Raw genomic sequence first — 14,054 nt, forward strand, 5'->3', positions numbered from 1 at the left:
TGTGTACAGCAAGCAAGCCGCCCTCCCCCCAGCTGGTGGCCTGGCACCCAGTGGCACAGGCAGGGTCAGGGCACCTGGCCACCACCCATCACTGACATCCCCGGCTCCGATGTCCAAGGACCATACAATATAACTGGAAGATAAAGCTCCAGTGTTTGGGGAATGACCCAGCCCCCTGGTGGCCTGCAAGGCGAGCCCGAGTCCTAGCACTCCACACGGGAGGCCTTCGGGCAGTACCCTCCCACCCTCCACTCGGAGCGCTAGCAGGAGGCCGAGAGGAGCGGTAAAGGATCCGGAGACTCCTAAGAAGGAGGCCAGGAAATACAGGCTGTTGTTGTGGGTGTGCAGTGAAGTTCTCTGTGTAAGATTGTCCTCAGAGGCCATTTGTTAGTAGCTTCTCGGTCAGACAGATCTCTCAAAGCCAAGAGACAGGCCCAAGTCAGGGAGACCCTCAAGAAGAAGCAGGTCAGCTTCAGCGTGCTCATGTGGAGTCCCACAACGCGCTGAGCCTTTCTGGGCCTTACTTACACTGGCTGAGCACCCCTGGGAATGGTCAGAACCCGTGACACAACGCCTGCGTGAGCATGAGGATTTCCCAACTGAAATTCCTTTCAGAAAGCAGCTGAAGGAGCCAACTTCAGGGCAAAAGGAGCAGCCACAAGGTAATAGCAAGGTCAGGCTCCCGGGTAGTGACCTCAACAGATGAGTCCAGTGAACACTGATTGGGTCCCTGCTGTGTGTAAAGCACTTTGATGGGTACTGGGCTTACAGAGAAGGTGTCAGGATCTTTCTGCCCGTAGGTACTATATGAAGAAGCGACAGAAGGGGGCAACGAAGCCCCATCCCAGCACGCCTGGCTCCCACACCACTGCCAACAGCTATTGATTATGTACCGATAGTCTGCCTCTATCTCGCCAGCCCCTACCCCACCTTCAGCCCTTAGCCCAGCCCTTCTTGTGAGCAACGTGGTATCTAAATTCTAGGAAGGAGACGTTTTTGTCAGTCTATCTTCACATGGGTCTGTGCCTCCCTGCTTTTGTCTGAAAGCCAGAATCTTCTTGTCACCTCCAAATGCTCCTTTTACTGTGAGTGAACCTGATGTCGTCTCACTTCCCACTCTGTTTCCGGAGCACCTCTTATCACCTTCCTCTGTTCAAGGCAGCAGGCAGATTTTCCCCAAAGCTAAAGTTTCTCATGCGGTATTAAGCACCAGGGTTGCACTCCTATGAAAACTGGCTTTCTAGTCCCTGAAGGGCCAGGGACCCTGAAAGAGAATGGGGTCAGTCCAGCTCATAATACTCACTCATGATTTGAATCCTGTTCTCAAAACCAATTTCACACAGCTTTATTAGCATAATAAACAAGTATCTACTATGCTCCAGGAAACTTGATGCCAAAAAAGCAAATGATGGTAGTAGCTTTACTCTCTGCCACTAGACTGCACTCTCAGAAGACAGGATCTGTCTTTCTTAGCTCTGTATGCCTAACACGTAGCCTGCCAGGCCCTGGTGGCTGGTGTTCAATACACCTTTGGGTGAATGAATGAATGAATGAATGAATGAATGCCTTTTAGAAGAGAGTAGGATAATTACATCTATCCTGGACCTGGTTCCTAGAAGGTGACGAGAACATAATAAAAGCCCAGTAAACATTTGCTAAATGAGTAAGTTAGCGGAAGAGGGCCTGCCCGTTGTGGGAAAGGGATGGGGGGGTCGGTGAGGAGGCGTCAGTGGTGAGCCCCCGCTTTCCACCCCAGGCTTCCACTCCTCTTCCCCTCAGAAGACAAACATGCTTCTCCCTCTGTCTCTCCAGATCCCCGACGTTCGCTGGCGGCCTCTTCTCCATCTCCAAGTCCTACTTTGAGCACATCGGTACCTATGATAATCAGATGGAGATCTGGGGAGGGGAGAACGTGGAAATGTCCTTCCGGGTGAGAGTGAAGAGGGCTTCGAGGGGGGACCACAACATCCGGGGAACAGCCTGAGAACCTGTCTTAGGCAGCAGAGCCTCAGGGGTATCACATCTGCGACTGAACTTAAAAGGTGGCTGTTTCCTGTCATGGCTCCACTTTCCTTCTCCTCCCCTCCCATCTCTGGCAGTAGGACTTTGGGAAGCAGGTTGGACAATTTGAAACAAATGAGTGGGCAGAACTTCTCAGAGAGAAAGGATAATAGCAGTAATAGGATCTGGACATCTGGGGACTGGTGGCATCTTTCATGATGTCTGTGGGGGGGTGAGACCCTGGAACAGATCAGGAAGTAGTCATTGTCCCTCTTCTAGAAAAATCAGCCTCCCCTTGCCAGGTCAGAGCACACACGCCCTGGTAGTCTTCGGAGTTTCCGCGACCCTGTGCTCAGTAAGTTGTTCATACTGTAGGAGAAAGAAAACGGTGGCCCAAATTCTGGTGGGTCCCAGAACTCTGAGAGATTCCAGGAATAAGGCCAACCCGGATCAGGGTAGGAAGAAAAGATTGCCTCTCCATGAAATGTACATAAATCCCCATGCCAGTGGGGAGGTAATTAGAAAGTAAATGAGCTCATTTATGACGTCACCCCTAAGTACATTTTTAATACCTGCTGTTACTACAAGTATATATTTGTGTCTCTACTGTACTAAAATGAACAATAAACCTCCTAATTTAAAACCTAAAAAGAAAAGATAGGTGGGAGGGCTTAATCCAGCCTCCTGGCATACATAAGAGTCACCGTAACTCCCAGGGTTCTGATTCTAGGTTTATCCATGAGCCTCTGACCTCTCTTCAGTCTGTCTCCTAGGAAGTTAGTGTGTTAAGGTCCAGGGGACCACCACAGGCCACCTGGCAGTTGCCTATCCTTAATATAATTAATGCACTGGTGCTCTGACTGGGTCACAAGTCTATCTTGATTTGAGGGAGTTTGAGTTTCCAGGAACACCTGGGTGAGCTGATAAAATCACATTTCCAAGTCAAAAAGCCAAGTGACCAAAGCTCAAAATACGTATATGGACACCAAGTTGGTCAGACTGGCTTTTCTCTAAAGTGGGACTTGGTCACCATCAGGACCCTGCAAATCAGAGTGAACCAACATCAGAGAGCTGGGGATTGTGTAGTCATGACCTAGAAAGAGGCCTGGTTGATGTCCTTTTTTCCCAGAAGAGAGCAGCATATCCTTGAGTTCTGGGACCTGGGGTCTGGCGCTCTGCAAATAGAGCCGTCTGGGGGGAGACTGTCACACCTGCCCCATGAAGCCTCATCTGGATCCTCTTACGGCAGGTGTGGCAGTGTGGCGGCCAGCTGGAGATCATCCCCTGCTCTGTGGTAGGCCACGTGTTCCGTACCAAGAGCCCCCACACCTTTCCCAAGGGCACGAATGTCATTGCTCGCAACCAAGTGCGCCTGGCTGAGGTCTGGATGGATGGCTACAAGGAGATTTTCTACCGGAGAAATATGCAAGCAGCAAAGATGGCCCAAGAGGTGAGAAGAAATGGTGCCCTGGAGGGGTTTGGATGAAGAGAAGTACAGATCCCAAGCCCTGGTCAAGGGCTTAATGGTAGAGGCCCACCCATCTCTACCACCTGGTGCCTCCCTTTACATCTTTGACCTTGTGAACTAGAGCCCAGGAGGCTAGAGAATGAGAGGAGCCTTCGTTGTCCCGCCTGGAGAGCCCCAGCTTCTTGTAGGAGGGGAGGGCGAAGAGATTTGGAGGAAAAACCTCTTAAAGGGGCAATGGCTTTGCTCTGAGAGGCTCGGAATAGGGGGCTGGGAGACAGTTCACTGGGAAGTGACAGGAGATGACGGAGTAAGGGGCTAGGAGTGGGGCTCCCAACCCAAGACGGGAGGTTTGGGATTGATTGGAGGCTAAGTCAGTGGGTCTAACAGGTCATGAGCAGGAATGAGCCTGAGACCCATTCTGGGAGGAGGCAGCCGCAGGAACTCTGGGCCACTTCAACCCAGACAGAAGGTCAAGGCTGGTGGAACTAACCGTGAGGGTGCTGGCTTGGTTGACAGAAATCCTTCGGTGACATTTCGGAACGACTGCAGCTGAGGGAACAACTACACTGTCGTAATTTTTCCTGGTACCTGCACAACATCTACCCAGAGATGTTTGTTCCTGACCTGAAGCCCACCTTCTATGGAGCCGTGAGTCTCTGAGAACCAGCTTGCCTACCCATCGTCACAGGCTCTGCCCCTAGAGAAGTTCAGGACCCCTTACCCCACAGAGGGATGACGGACGGGAAGTGGTTTTTCCTTTCCACACTCCTTTATCCAGAAGGACTTTAGGGCTTCTAGAGATAGCTAACGTCCTAGTAAGAGGAAAACGACCCATAAGCATGGTTCTCAATCACTCTCCTGCATCAGAATCATCAGGAAGGAGTGTTAAAACACAGACTGCTGATTCAGTGGGACTGGGGTAGAGCCTAAAAATGGGCACTTCTAACGAGTCCCTAGGCGATGCTGGTGGCCTGGGGAATCCCATTTTGAAAGCCATTTGGCCCTAAGGAAATTCACCTGTGCTGAGGGCTTCTCCAGGGACCTGGCAGCCTACGTTGGCCCAGCCTCTGGGCGGGGCACCTGACCTTGCTATTAACTCCAGGCATCAGGGTTAATGAGGAGGAAGGATATGCAGAGGAGAAAAATCAGAGAAGCAATCTCGTCATGCACAGTTAGGCCCAACACCACCAACTGAAAGCTCCTGACTGTGCTGTCCTGGTTCCCCTCTGCTCACCATTCTGCAGATAAAGAACCTCGGTACTGATCAATGCCTGGACGTGGGTGAGAACAACCATGGAGGGAAGCCTCTCATCTTGTACCCCTGCCATAACCTTGGCGGCAACCAGGTATACAGCCCAACCCTACCGGGGCAGGCCCGAGACAAGCCTGCCTCGGGGACATCTCTTCTCTGCACAGCCCCCTTTCTTCACTCCAAATAGCCCTTTCCTGAGGACTAGGGTGGGGGATATCCAGAGAGAGGAGGACATCCCATCCCCGCCCTCAGGAAGCTCCTGGTCTGAGGGGGAATGCATGACACACACAGACAAGGTCTGAGGTCTGAATTAGGGAAATCCGGAGAGCGTGGGGCATCAGGGCTGGGTGCTCGAGAGGGATGGAGGAGAGGACCGCTCATCAGAGGAGGCTTGCTGGAGGATGCTAGCTGCTGAGTGATGTTTCAGAGTAAGTGGGGGAAATCGTGCAGCACTTTCCCTTACCTACATACTTCGGTCTCCAATGCCTCCCCTGCCCAGAAATACCACTCTGCTCCTACCACCCAAAAATGACCCCAAAACAACAAACTAATGACGTCTCACAGTAACCTGGCATCCTGAGAATGTCCTCTGTGCCCTACAATGCCCCAGCTCTTCCCTGAGGAGTGACGATTACGGTACAGTCACCTCCCTGACCCCAGTGATTGACCCTGAATGCCCAGAGCTTGGTAAGGAAGAAGCACGTGAAGCATAACTGACGCAAGGAAAGTTGAGGCTTGGGACGCTGAACAGGCTGCAATGTACACACATGAAAACAAGGTCATCCGAACGCAATTCCGTGTCCACTGGCCTGCACAATGAGTGTAGGAGGTATACTGGTGAACGTGCTTTATTTTAATTGTAACCTATTAACAAAACACACTAGCGTATCAAACAACGTGGCTTTACAGGTAATGCTTAAAATGAAGCTAAGTTAAAATTGTAAAGAAAAGAATATTAAAAAGCTATTCCAGTATAACCCAGATATAGTTAAAAAAAAAAAAAAATCCCTTAAGTGATACGGGAATTACTAAAGTCTTGGCACCCGCTCCCTTCCCTCCCCAGGAGCCCATCTGTGGTTGGCATCTTAGGGCAGATGGCTGCAGAAGGTGGTGGGCACTCTCCCGCCTGTCCCTCAACCTCCTTTTGTCTTGACTTGTAGTACTTTGAGTACACGACCCAGAGGGACCTTCGCCACAACATTGCAAAGCAGCTGTGTCTACATGCCAGTGCTGGCGCTCTGGGCCTTAGGAGCTGTCAGTTCACTGGCAAAAATAGCCAAGTCCCCAAGGATGAGGAATGGGAATTGACCCAGGTGAGTCAGATGCCCAGGGAGCTCAGCATCAAGAAGCTGGGACCACCACTGCCCCCCTCACTTTCTGTATCTTATGCCCGAGATCCCATGAGCTGGAGGAGGACAGAAAGCATGGAGAGTGTGGGCTTGGTCGCAGGCGGGGTTCCCGGGGCTTAAGTAATGTTTGGTGATGGCTGGTATAAAGATGTGGTCAGGGGTTATGGTCCATGGCCAGCTCTGTCATGGTTTAAGTATTTTTAGATGGAACCTAAGCAGATGAAAGTGAAGGGGCACTCGTGGCTCCTACCTGCCCTCTGTGTGCCAGGCGCAAAGCTATGCGCTCACATACATTGGTTTGGTTAATCTTGCAGAGGCTCTTCCCAAGTAGGTGGTGTCCCATTTCTACAGAGGAGTGAGCTAAAGCGCAACAAGGGGGTGACTACGCCAAGACCATCGCTAGGAAGGCGCAGGCCTGGGGTTCAGACCTGCGGGGTTCAGAGAAGTCTGATTGGAAAGCACGGGTTCTTTTCCATTACCCTGCACTACCTCAGAATTTATCATGGTACTTCTACAGTCCTGGGTCCAAACTAACACCCTCAGTGAGCCTCCATACCCCAATCGACCCCATCCCCAGTCTCTGACTTAGGGAAAGAAGAGCCTACCCCTGGGGTTCCAGAAAGGGAGGAGACTAAATAGGATCCAAGGCAGAAAGTGGGAGTGGGCAGCACTGGCCCAGGACTTTAGTTTAAGACTGGCCGTCTGGAGAAGGGTCCCTGAAAGCATTTCGGTTAGCCCGTGGTCCTTCCTCTGTTCCAGGTGACAGATGGGGATGGGGAATTGGCACCAGACACGGGGAAACTCAGGAATGCGTCCCTTCAGAGTGTCTGGCATCCAAGGAAAGGAACTTGGAGGTGTTCTCTTTGTACCTTGTTGGGGTTTTTGCCTTTTATCTGCTGTCACCCATCTTGTTAGCCCCTGGTAGCAATGTTGGGAGGTCTGAGGCCCAGGTTGACCTTTTACTCTGTCATCTTTTAGGACCAGCTCATCAGGAACTCAGGATCCGGGACCTGCATGACATCTGAGAACGAAAAGCCAGCTATGGCCTCCTGCAATCCCAGTGACCCCCACCAGCACTGGCTATTCGTCTAGGCCTCGGAGTGTTCCCCTTGGGTGTTCCCACATGCCTCTCAGGAAATAGTATTTTTGGGAACCCAATCATCCATTTCTCTGCAGGCCTTAAAGATGGATTTCTGAACCCAGTTTTGGATATCAAGGCAGGACCTACCTACTTGCAACAACGTGGGGCCCATCTTCTTTCCTGCACATGGATGGAAGAGACTGTAAGAACACATAATACTTGGCCTAGAGCTTTCCTTCTGTCCTAGAAACAGAGACTTCCAAAACAGACAAGGCATCTGAGATAGGGCCCATGACAGCAATGCTGAATTCAAGAAAGGCACCTCTGCAGCCATGTCCTGAATCCCTGGTCAGCTAGAGCACCCACAGAAGCTAGTGAAATCGTATATTCTAACAGGGATGAGAGGTCTAAGAGAGCCTCCCTTGCTAATAGTACCCCAAGTTCTTAGAGCCGTTTACAGTTTACAGAAAGCACCCTGACAGGAATCCTTTATCTTACTTCATCTGCACAATAATCCTGTGAGAAAGCAGAACAGGAACCACCATGCCCACTTTACAGATAAAGCTGAGGCAGAGGGGGGTAAAGGAGCTTGTTGATAGTCCCACAGCTAGTGGATGGCTGGAGCGAGACAGGCTTGATCTTGAACACCGAATCAGGGTGCCTTTTACCACCACAAGAACACTAGACAACTAACCATCAGCCTTCCTATTCTCTCTTCCCTCCATTCTGATCATTTCTGGCTGGCTGGTCTCCATAAAGCCTAGAACGGGGGAGCCAGGGAGCCATAAGGGACCTTACATTTGGGAATCCTGGGATGTTAATGTTGGAAAAAAGCTCAGGAGCCAGTGTTTCTCAGGTTTAAGTCCAAGAACCCTTTTTCCAATGCCTCATATATAATGTAAACAAAAGGCAGAGTAGCCACGGGTGAAATTGAGGGTGGGTGAGGGCAATGCCCACCCGCCCCTGATCTTCTCAAGTTCTATAAACACAATTTGAAAACCGTGGTTTTAGCCCAATCTTATCATTTTCATATTATGAAACCAAGGCCAAATAAGTGAAGTAGTTTGCCCAAGGCCGTGTGCATGGCGTTGGCAGCCCTGAGGCTAGTTCCCAGATAAGGATAACGAGCCCTGGGAAATCGGAGGAAGCAGGGACAGGATGTAGTCAGTGGAGCATGACTGGCCTTGTCTGCTGTGCTTGGATGGAGTCCCCATATGGAACAGATCTGACATGCGTGTCCGTTCTTCCCCGCGCAAGTTGGACTCCACACATACAACTGCTTTGCCTGAATGAGAGCCCAGCTGCCTAGAAGAGGAGTCCCGTTCCTTGCAAGAGGACTTCTGACTTTCAGTAGCAGGCTGTCATCTTGGGCATCACCACGTGAGGGAGCCAGGGGACCACAGCTGCCTCCTTCCCGGCAACTCAGTACTACAGGAAATCTCCTAGGTCTCAGAGCCTGCAGGACCCTGTAGAGAAAACATTTGGGGGTAACCCAGCCAAAAGAAAAAGAGTGGCCAGGATGTGACTTGGAGTAGGGAAAGCGGAAAGTTCTTTCCCAGAAAGAAGAAAATGGGACATGATATCCCAGTGGAAATAAAGGTTTTACGGCATTGGTAAAGGAAGTATGTGTGCGTTCCTCTTCTGTATTATCCCTTAGCTGATCCACTTGGAGAATCAGTTGATTCAGGCTGTGAAGAACTACGCACATCTGAAAAGTTCTCTCTTTTGTCCACTGTCTCTGGTCCCCAAATATCCTCTGGCCCCCAATCTAGCCTACATATTGTGTGGCAAGCGCATGTAGACACAAGTTATAAGATAAAGCTCTTCTGTGGAACTCACACTCTGGCTGGGAAAACAGAGATGCAAGCAAGTCCTGACAAGCCTGGAAGTGTTCAGAGGTGCGCTAGGTGAGTTAGAACAATTCCTTCCATTTAGGGGAATCAGGAAAGGCCTCACAAAGCTGGTGACCTTTGACCTTAGACCTCAGAAGATGAGTCCCCAGGTGGGAAGGGCTCAATATGCAAAGACCTCACACTAGCAACAATCTAGCTGAGAAAAGTCAGAGGGACAGAGGTACAAGTGGATCTGGGAAACCAAAAGGACCTCAACATGAGGGAGTAGAGGATATGGAAGCGAGAAGATTAGGGTCACATTATGACTTTCATGGGCACTTTTGCCTGCATAAGAAAATGTTTAAAATTAGGTTTTACAACTGCGTGGGTATAAAGATGAATATAATCCAGGCTGATGACATTCATTTTATTTCTTCTGATATTTAAAGGAAACTAAAACACTTATGTGGGCCCCTAAAAGTATTGTAGACCCTATGTACTATGCCTGCTGTGTGTACTAGGTAAGTCAGCCCTACAGAACAATGGGTTGGGCCCCGAATGAGAGCGTTTTGAATGCCATGCTAACAGGTAAGCTAGACAAGCCCTAGTCCCTAACTCTAATCCTAGCCCTACTCCTGGTTGCATTCAACATCCAGCCATCTATCAGGCATTAATGAGCTGCCATTTATCCCAGTATCCCTCACACAGTCCATAGTGTCACCCAGTAGCTCCCTAGCCCAGTCCTATAGTATGTGTCTAACCAAGGTGCCCGGATGTGGCTCCTCACCCCTCCCCCTAAACAGCACAGCCTCTCCCAGGGACTAAGAGGAACTCACAGGGAATGAGAGATGCAGTAGAAGAGACAAAAAGCCATGTCTATAGAGGAGGCCCCAGCTTCAGAGTGAGGAAAGGACTAGGGAAGGCAGTTAGTCAAGAGGGAGAGAGCACTGACGGGTGGTGGGGAGGCTCAAGAAACCAGCTTCCTGGCCTCTCTTTAGCCAAGACTAGTCTTGCCCTAATCTGACACCTGCACTCTTCCTTAAAAGCCACCCCTCTGGCCATTCTCAGAGCTAAGCTACAACCTTAATGCTAGCCCTGTGCTACTATCTCCTGGTTCCAGAAGACTTGCCTTAGCACGGAATGGCTGGCCCCCTTTGGGGTTCTCTCTTGAAGGGTATTGGTGCCATTGTCAAAAATAGCTAAAAGTCCCAGAAGTTCTTCTTTATTTTTAATTACAAAAGTGATGCTGTAGTGAAGTCAAATAATACAGAAAAATATGAGTAAAAAGTGAAATTTATCCTCACAATGCTCCTATACCTATTGATTCATTTTCTAGATGTAATAACTCTACAACTGGGTACAAACACTTCCATAACCGTTCTTCTATGAATCTATAAATATACACATACTGTATTGTTTGCAATTTGATTTCATTCAGTATATCAAAGACGTCTTTTCATGTTAGTTCATTTAAGTCTAATTCATTCTTTTTAAAAGCTGCACAATATTCCATAATGTGGTTAAACTCAATTTCTTTAACCTTGTCTTATTGATGAATACTTACATTTTCCCCAATTTTGCAACAAACTTTGTAACCAACTATACTATACAAGGCTTTTTCCCCCAATTTTTTCAATTACATTTGACATTCAATATTATATTAGTTTCAGGTGTACGGCATAGCAATTAGACATTTATATACTTTACAAAGTGATCCCCCCAATAAGTCTAATGCCCACCTGGCACCATATATAGTTATTACATTATTATTGACTATATTCCCTATGCTGTACTTTATATCCCCAGGACAATTTTTAACTGCCAATTTGTACTTCTTAATCCCTTCTCTTTTTTTACCCATCCCCCTAACACCTCTCCCATCTGGCAACCATCAATTTTTTCTCTGTATCCATGAATCTGCTTCTGTTTTGTTTTTTAGATTTCACATATAAGTAAAATCATATGGTATTTGTCTTTACCTGTTGGACTTATTTCACTTAGCATAATATCCTCTAGGTCCATACATGTTGTCGTAAATGGTAAGATGTCATTCTTTTTTATGGCCGAGTAATATTCCGTTGTATATATGTTCCACCTCTTCTTAAGAATCTTTTATTGATGGGCACTTAAGTTGCTTCCATATCTTGACTATTGTAAATAGTACTGCACTGTACACAGGGGTGCATATATCTTTTCAAATTAGTGTTTTGGGTTTCTTTAGATAAATACCCAGAAGTAGAATTGCTGGGTCATAAGGTAGTTCTATTTTTAATTTTTTGAAAAACCTCCATACTGTTTTCCATAGTGACTACACCAATTTGCAATCCTACCAACAGTGCACGAGGGTTCCCTTTTCTCCATATCCTTGCCAACACTTGTTGTTCATTGATTTTTTTGATGATAGCCATTCCAACAGGTGTGAGGTGATATCTCATTGTGATTTTAATTATTAGAGAATAATTAGAGACGTTGAGCATCTTTTCATGTCTATTGTCCACCTGTATGTCCTCTTTGGAGAACTGTCTATCCATTTTTCAATCGGATTGTTTATTTTTTTAGTGTTGTATGAGTTCTTTATAAATTCTGGATATTAACCCCTTATCAGATGTATCATTGGTGAATATCTTCTCCCATTTGGTAGGTTGTGTTTTTGTTTTGTTGATGGTTTCCTTTGCTGTGCAAAATCTTTTTAGTTTGACGTAGTCCCATTTGTTTATTTTTTTAGTTTGGTTCCCTTGCCTGAGGAGATATATCCAAAAAAATATTACTAAGAGCAGTGTCAAAGAGTTTACTGCCTATGTTTTCTTTTAGGAGTTTTATGATTTCAGGTCTTATATTTAAGCCTTTAATCCATTTTGAGTTTATTCTTCTATATGGTGTAAGAAAGTAGTCTAGTTTCATTTTTGCATGTATGTGACCAGTTTTCCCAACACCATTTATTAATAGACTGTCTTTACCCCATTGTATATTCTTATCTCCTTTGTCTTGGATTAATTGACTGTATAGGTGTGGGTTTATTTCTGGGCTCTCTATTCTGTTCCATTGATCTATGTGTCTGTTTTTACACCAGTGCCATGCTGTTTTGATTACTATAGCCTTGTAGTGTAATATCAGGTAGTGTGATGCTTCCAACATTGTTCTTCTTTCTCAAGATTGCTGTGGCTATTCAGGGTCTTTTGTGGTTCCATATACATTTTAGGATTATTTGTTCTAATTCTGTGAAAAATGCCATTGGTATTTTGATAGGGATTGCAATGAATCTATAGTTTGCTATGGGTTATACTATACAAAGTTTTGTGACAAACTATAATCCACATCCTTGTACATTAATTTTTGTGCTGTGTTTAATTCAAAAGGATGCATTCCTAGAATTAGCATTGCTTAGTCAAAAGAAATGCAGTGCCTTGAAAGTTAAGCCAGACTTCTGGTCAAGATGGAAGAGTAGGTGAACGCTGTGCTTGCCTCCTGCCACAACCATATCAAAATTACAACTAAATTATAGAACCACCACCTTTGAGAACCACCTGAAACCTAGCTGAACAGAACTCCTACAACTATGGATATAAAGGAGAAGCCACACTGAGACTGGTAGAAGGGGTGGAGATGCAAAACGGGCTGGTCCCACACCCACATGTGGCAGTTACAAATCAGGAGATATATCTCAGCTGCAGAGGTCCCCTCTGAGAAGCACCCCACACTGGGTTCCCCAGCCTAGAGCATCAGTGCTGGGAAGAGGAGTCCTCCCAACAGCTGGCTGTGAAAATCAGCAGGGACTCAGTCTGGGTGAGACAGGGCTGCTGTATACCTAGATATCCTCTTAAAGGGCCCAAGCACACTCACACTCGCTCTAAGCTCCAGGGAAGGGACAGCAGCTCAGAAAGTACCAGGGACACGGGAAGGAACTGAACTGACTAGCTTCTGCGTGAGGGCTGGCAGGGTAGCTCTCTCTGGGACTAAAATGCCACAGGAGCCACTGTTTCTTTGTTGTTCCCTTCCCCGTACAGCCTGCGGGTGCTGAGTGTTGCCTAATTTGTGTCTCTGCCAACGAGCTAACACTGTTGGCCCTGCTCTGTGGATTTCCTGAGACCCCTCCCCACCCAGACCACTTGCCCACATAACCTGCTGGCCTGGGCCTGCATTGTGGACTTTCCTAAAATCTCTCAAAGGTCCACAAACTCCAAACGAGCAGCAGCTGGACTCAGCATACCCTGTACCACTTACTAAGCAGCTCCAAGCCTGGCATTAGTGGCAGCTGACCTCAGTTCACAGCATAACCACTCCCAGGCACCTCCAAGCCCAACACAGGCAGCTACCAACTGCAGATCACTTTGTAGCTCCAATCAGGTGGCCCAGAGCCAGACACTGGCAGTGGCTGACCTTGGCCTGCACTGGAGCCCCTCCCAAAAGGCCACAGAACCAACACACCTGGTGGCTGGCTTCAGACTACAACTAGCACCACCCAACTAGTGTCACAAACAACACACCCAAAGGATGGACTCAGCAGGCACCAAAGCTCCACTAAAGTGAATCCTGCTCATTGGGGTCAGCCCCTGCACAATAGCTTGTCTGCTATAGTCATGGCCAGTCCACACAGCCAGACAGTCTGAGGGTGAATCCCACCCACTGATGTGTCAACAGTGATCATGGCTCAACTACAACAGAAGGGCACACACAACTCATACAAGGGATACCCCTGGAGCACCTGGCTCAGGTGAACAGGGAGAATGCACTACTGGGCCCCCCAGGAAACCTACTATATAAGACCACTCTGCCAAGACTGGGAGATGTAGCAGATCTACCTAATACATAAAAACAAACATAGGGAAGCAGCCAAAATGAGAAGACAAAGAAATATGTCCCAATGAAAGAATAGGACAAAAGTCCAGGAAAAGAACTAAACAAAATTGAGACAAGCAATCTACCAAATGCAGAGTTCAAAACATTGGTTATAAGGATGTTCAATGAACTTAGGGGAAGAGTAGATTGTCTCAGTGAGAACTTCAACAGAGATAAGAAACATAAAAAAAGGAGATAGAAAACAAAAAAGAACCAGTCAGAAATAAAGAATACA

The 14,054-nt window shown here is 47.6% G+C and overlaps 1 protein-coding gene across 3 annotated transcripts in view; it reads left to right on the forward strand.

Annotated features, from left to right (window-relative positions):
• GALNT6 (polypeptide N-acetylgalactosaminyltransferase 6) overlaps nucleotides 1-8,773 on the forward strand; it is a 29,842-nt gene extending 21,069 nt beyond the window's left edge. For all 3 annotated transcript variants that reach the window (XM_074325670.1, XM_019724542.2, XM_074325671.1), the window contains 6 exons: nucleotides 1,813-1,930; nucleotides 3,251-3,451; nucleotides 3,986-4,117; nucleotides 4,714-4,815; nucleotides 5,882-6,034; nucleotides 7,049-8,773. In XM_074325670.1, coding sequence (XP_074181771.1) covers nucleotides 1,813-1,930; nucleotides 3,251-3,451; nucleotides 3,986-4,117; nucleotides 4,714-4,815; nucleotides 5,882-6,034; nucleotides 7,049-7,162 — 820 coding nt within the window. In that variant the 3' untranslated portion in view covers nucleotides 7,163-8,773. The remainder of the gene's footprint in view (nucleotides 1-1,812; nucleotides 1,931-3,250; nucleotides 3,452-3,985; nucleotides 4,118-4,713; nucleotides 4,816-5,881; nucleotides 6,035-7,048) is intronic.
• The last annotated feature ends 5,281 nt before the right edge of the window (nucleotides 8,774-14,054 follow it).

Source organism: Rhinolophus sinicus, linkage group LG02, assembly GCF_036562045.2.
Source record: "Rhinolophus sinicus isolate RSC01 linkage group LG02, ASM3656204v1, whole genome shotgun sequence".
In the NCBI taxonomy this organism is placed as follows: Eukaryota; Metazoa; Chordata; class Mammalia; order Chiroptera; family Rhinolophidae; genus Rhinolophus; species Rhinolophus sinicus.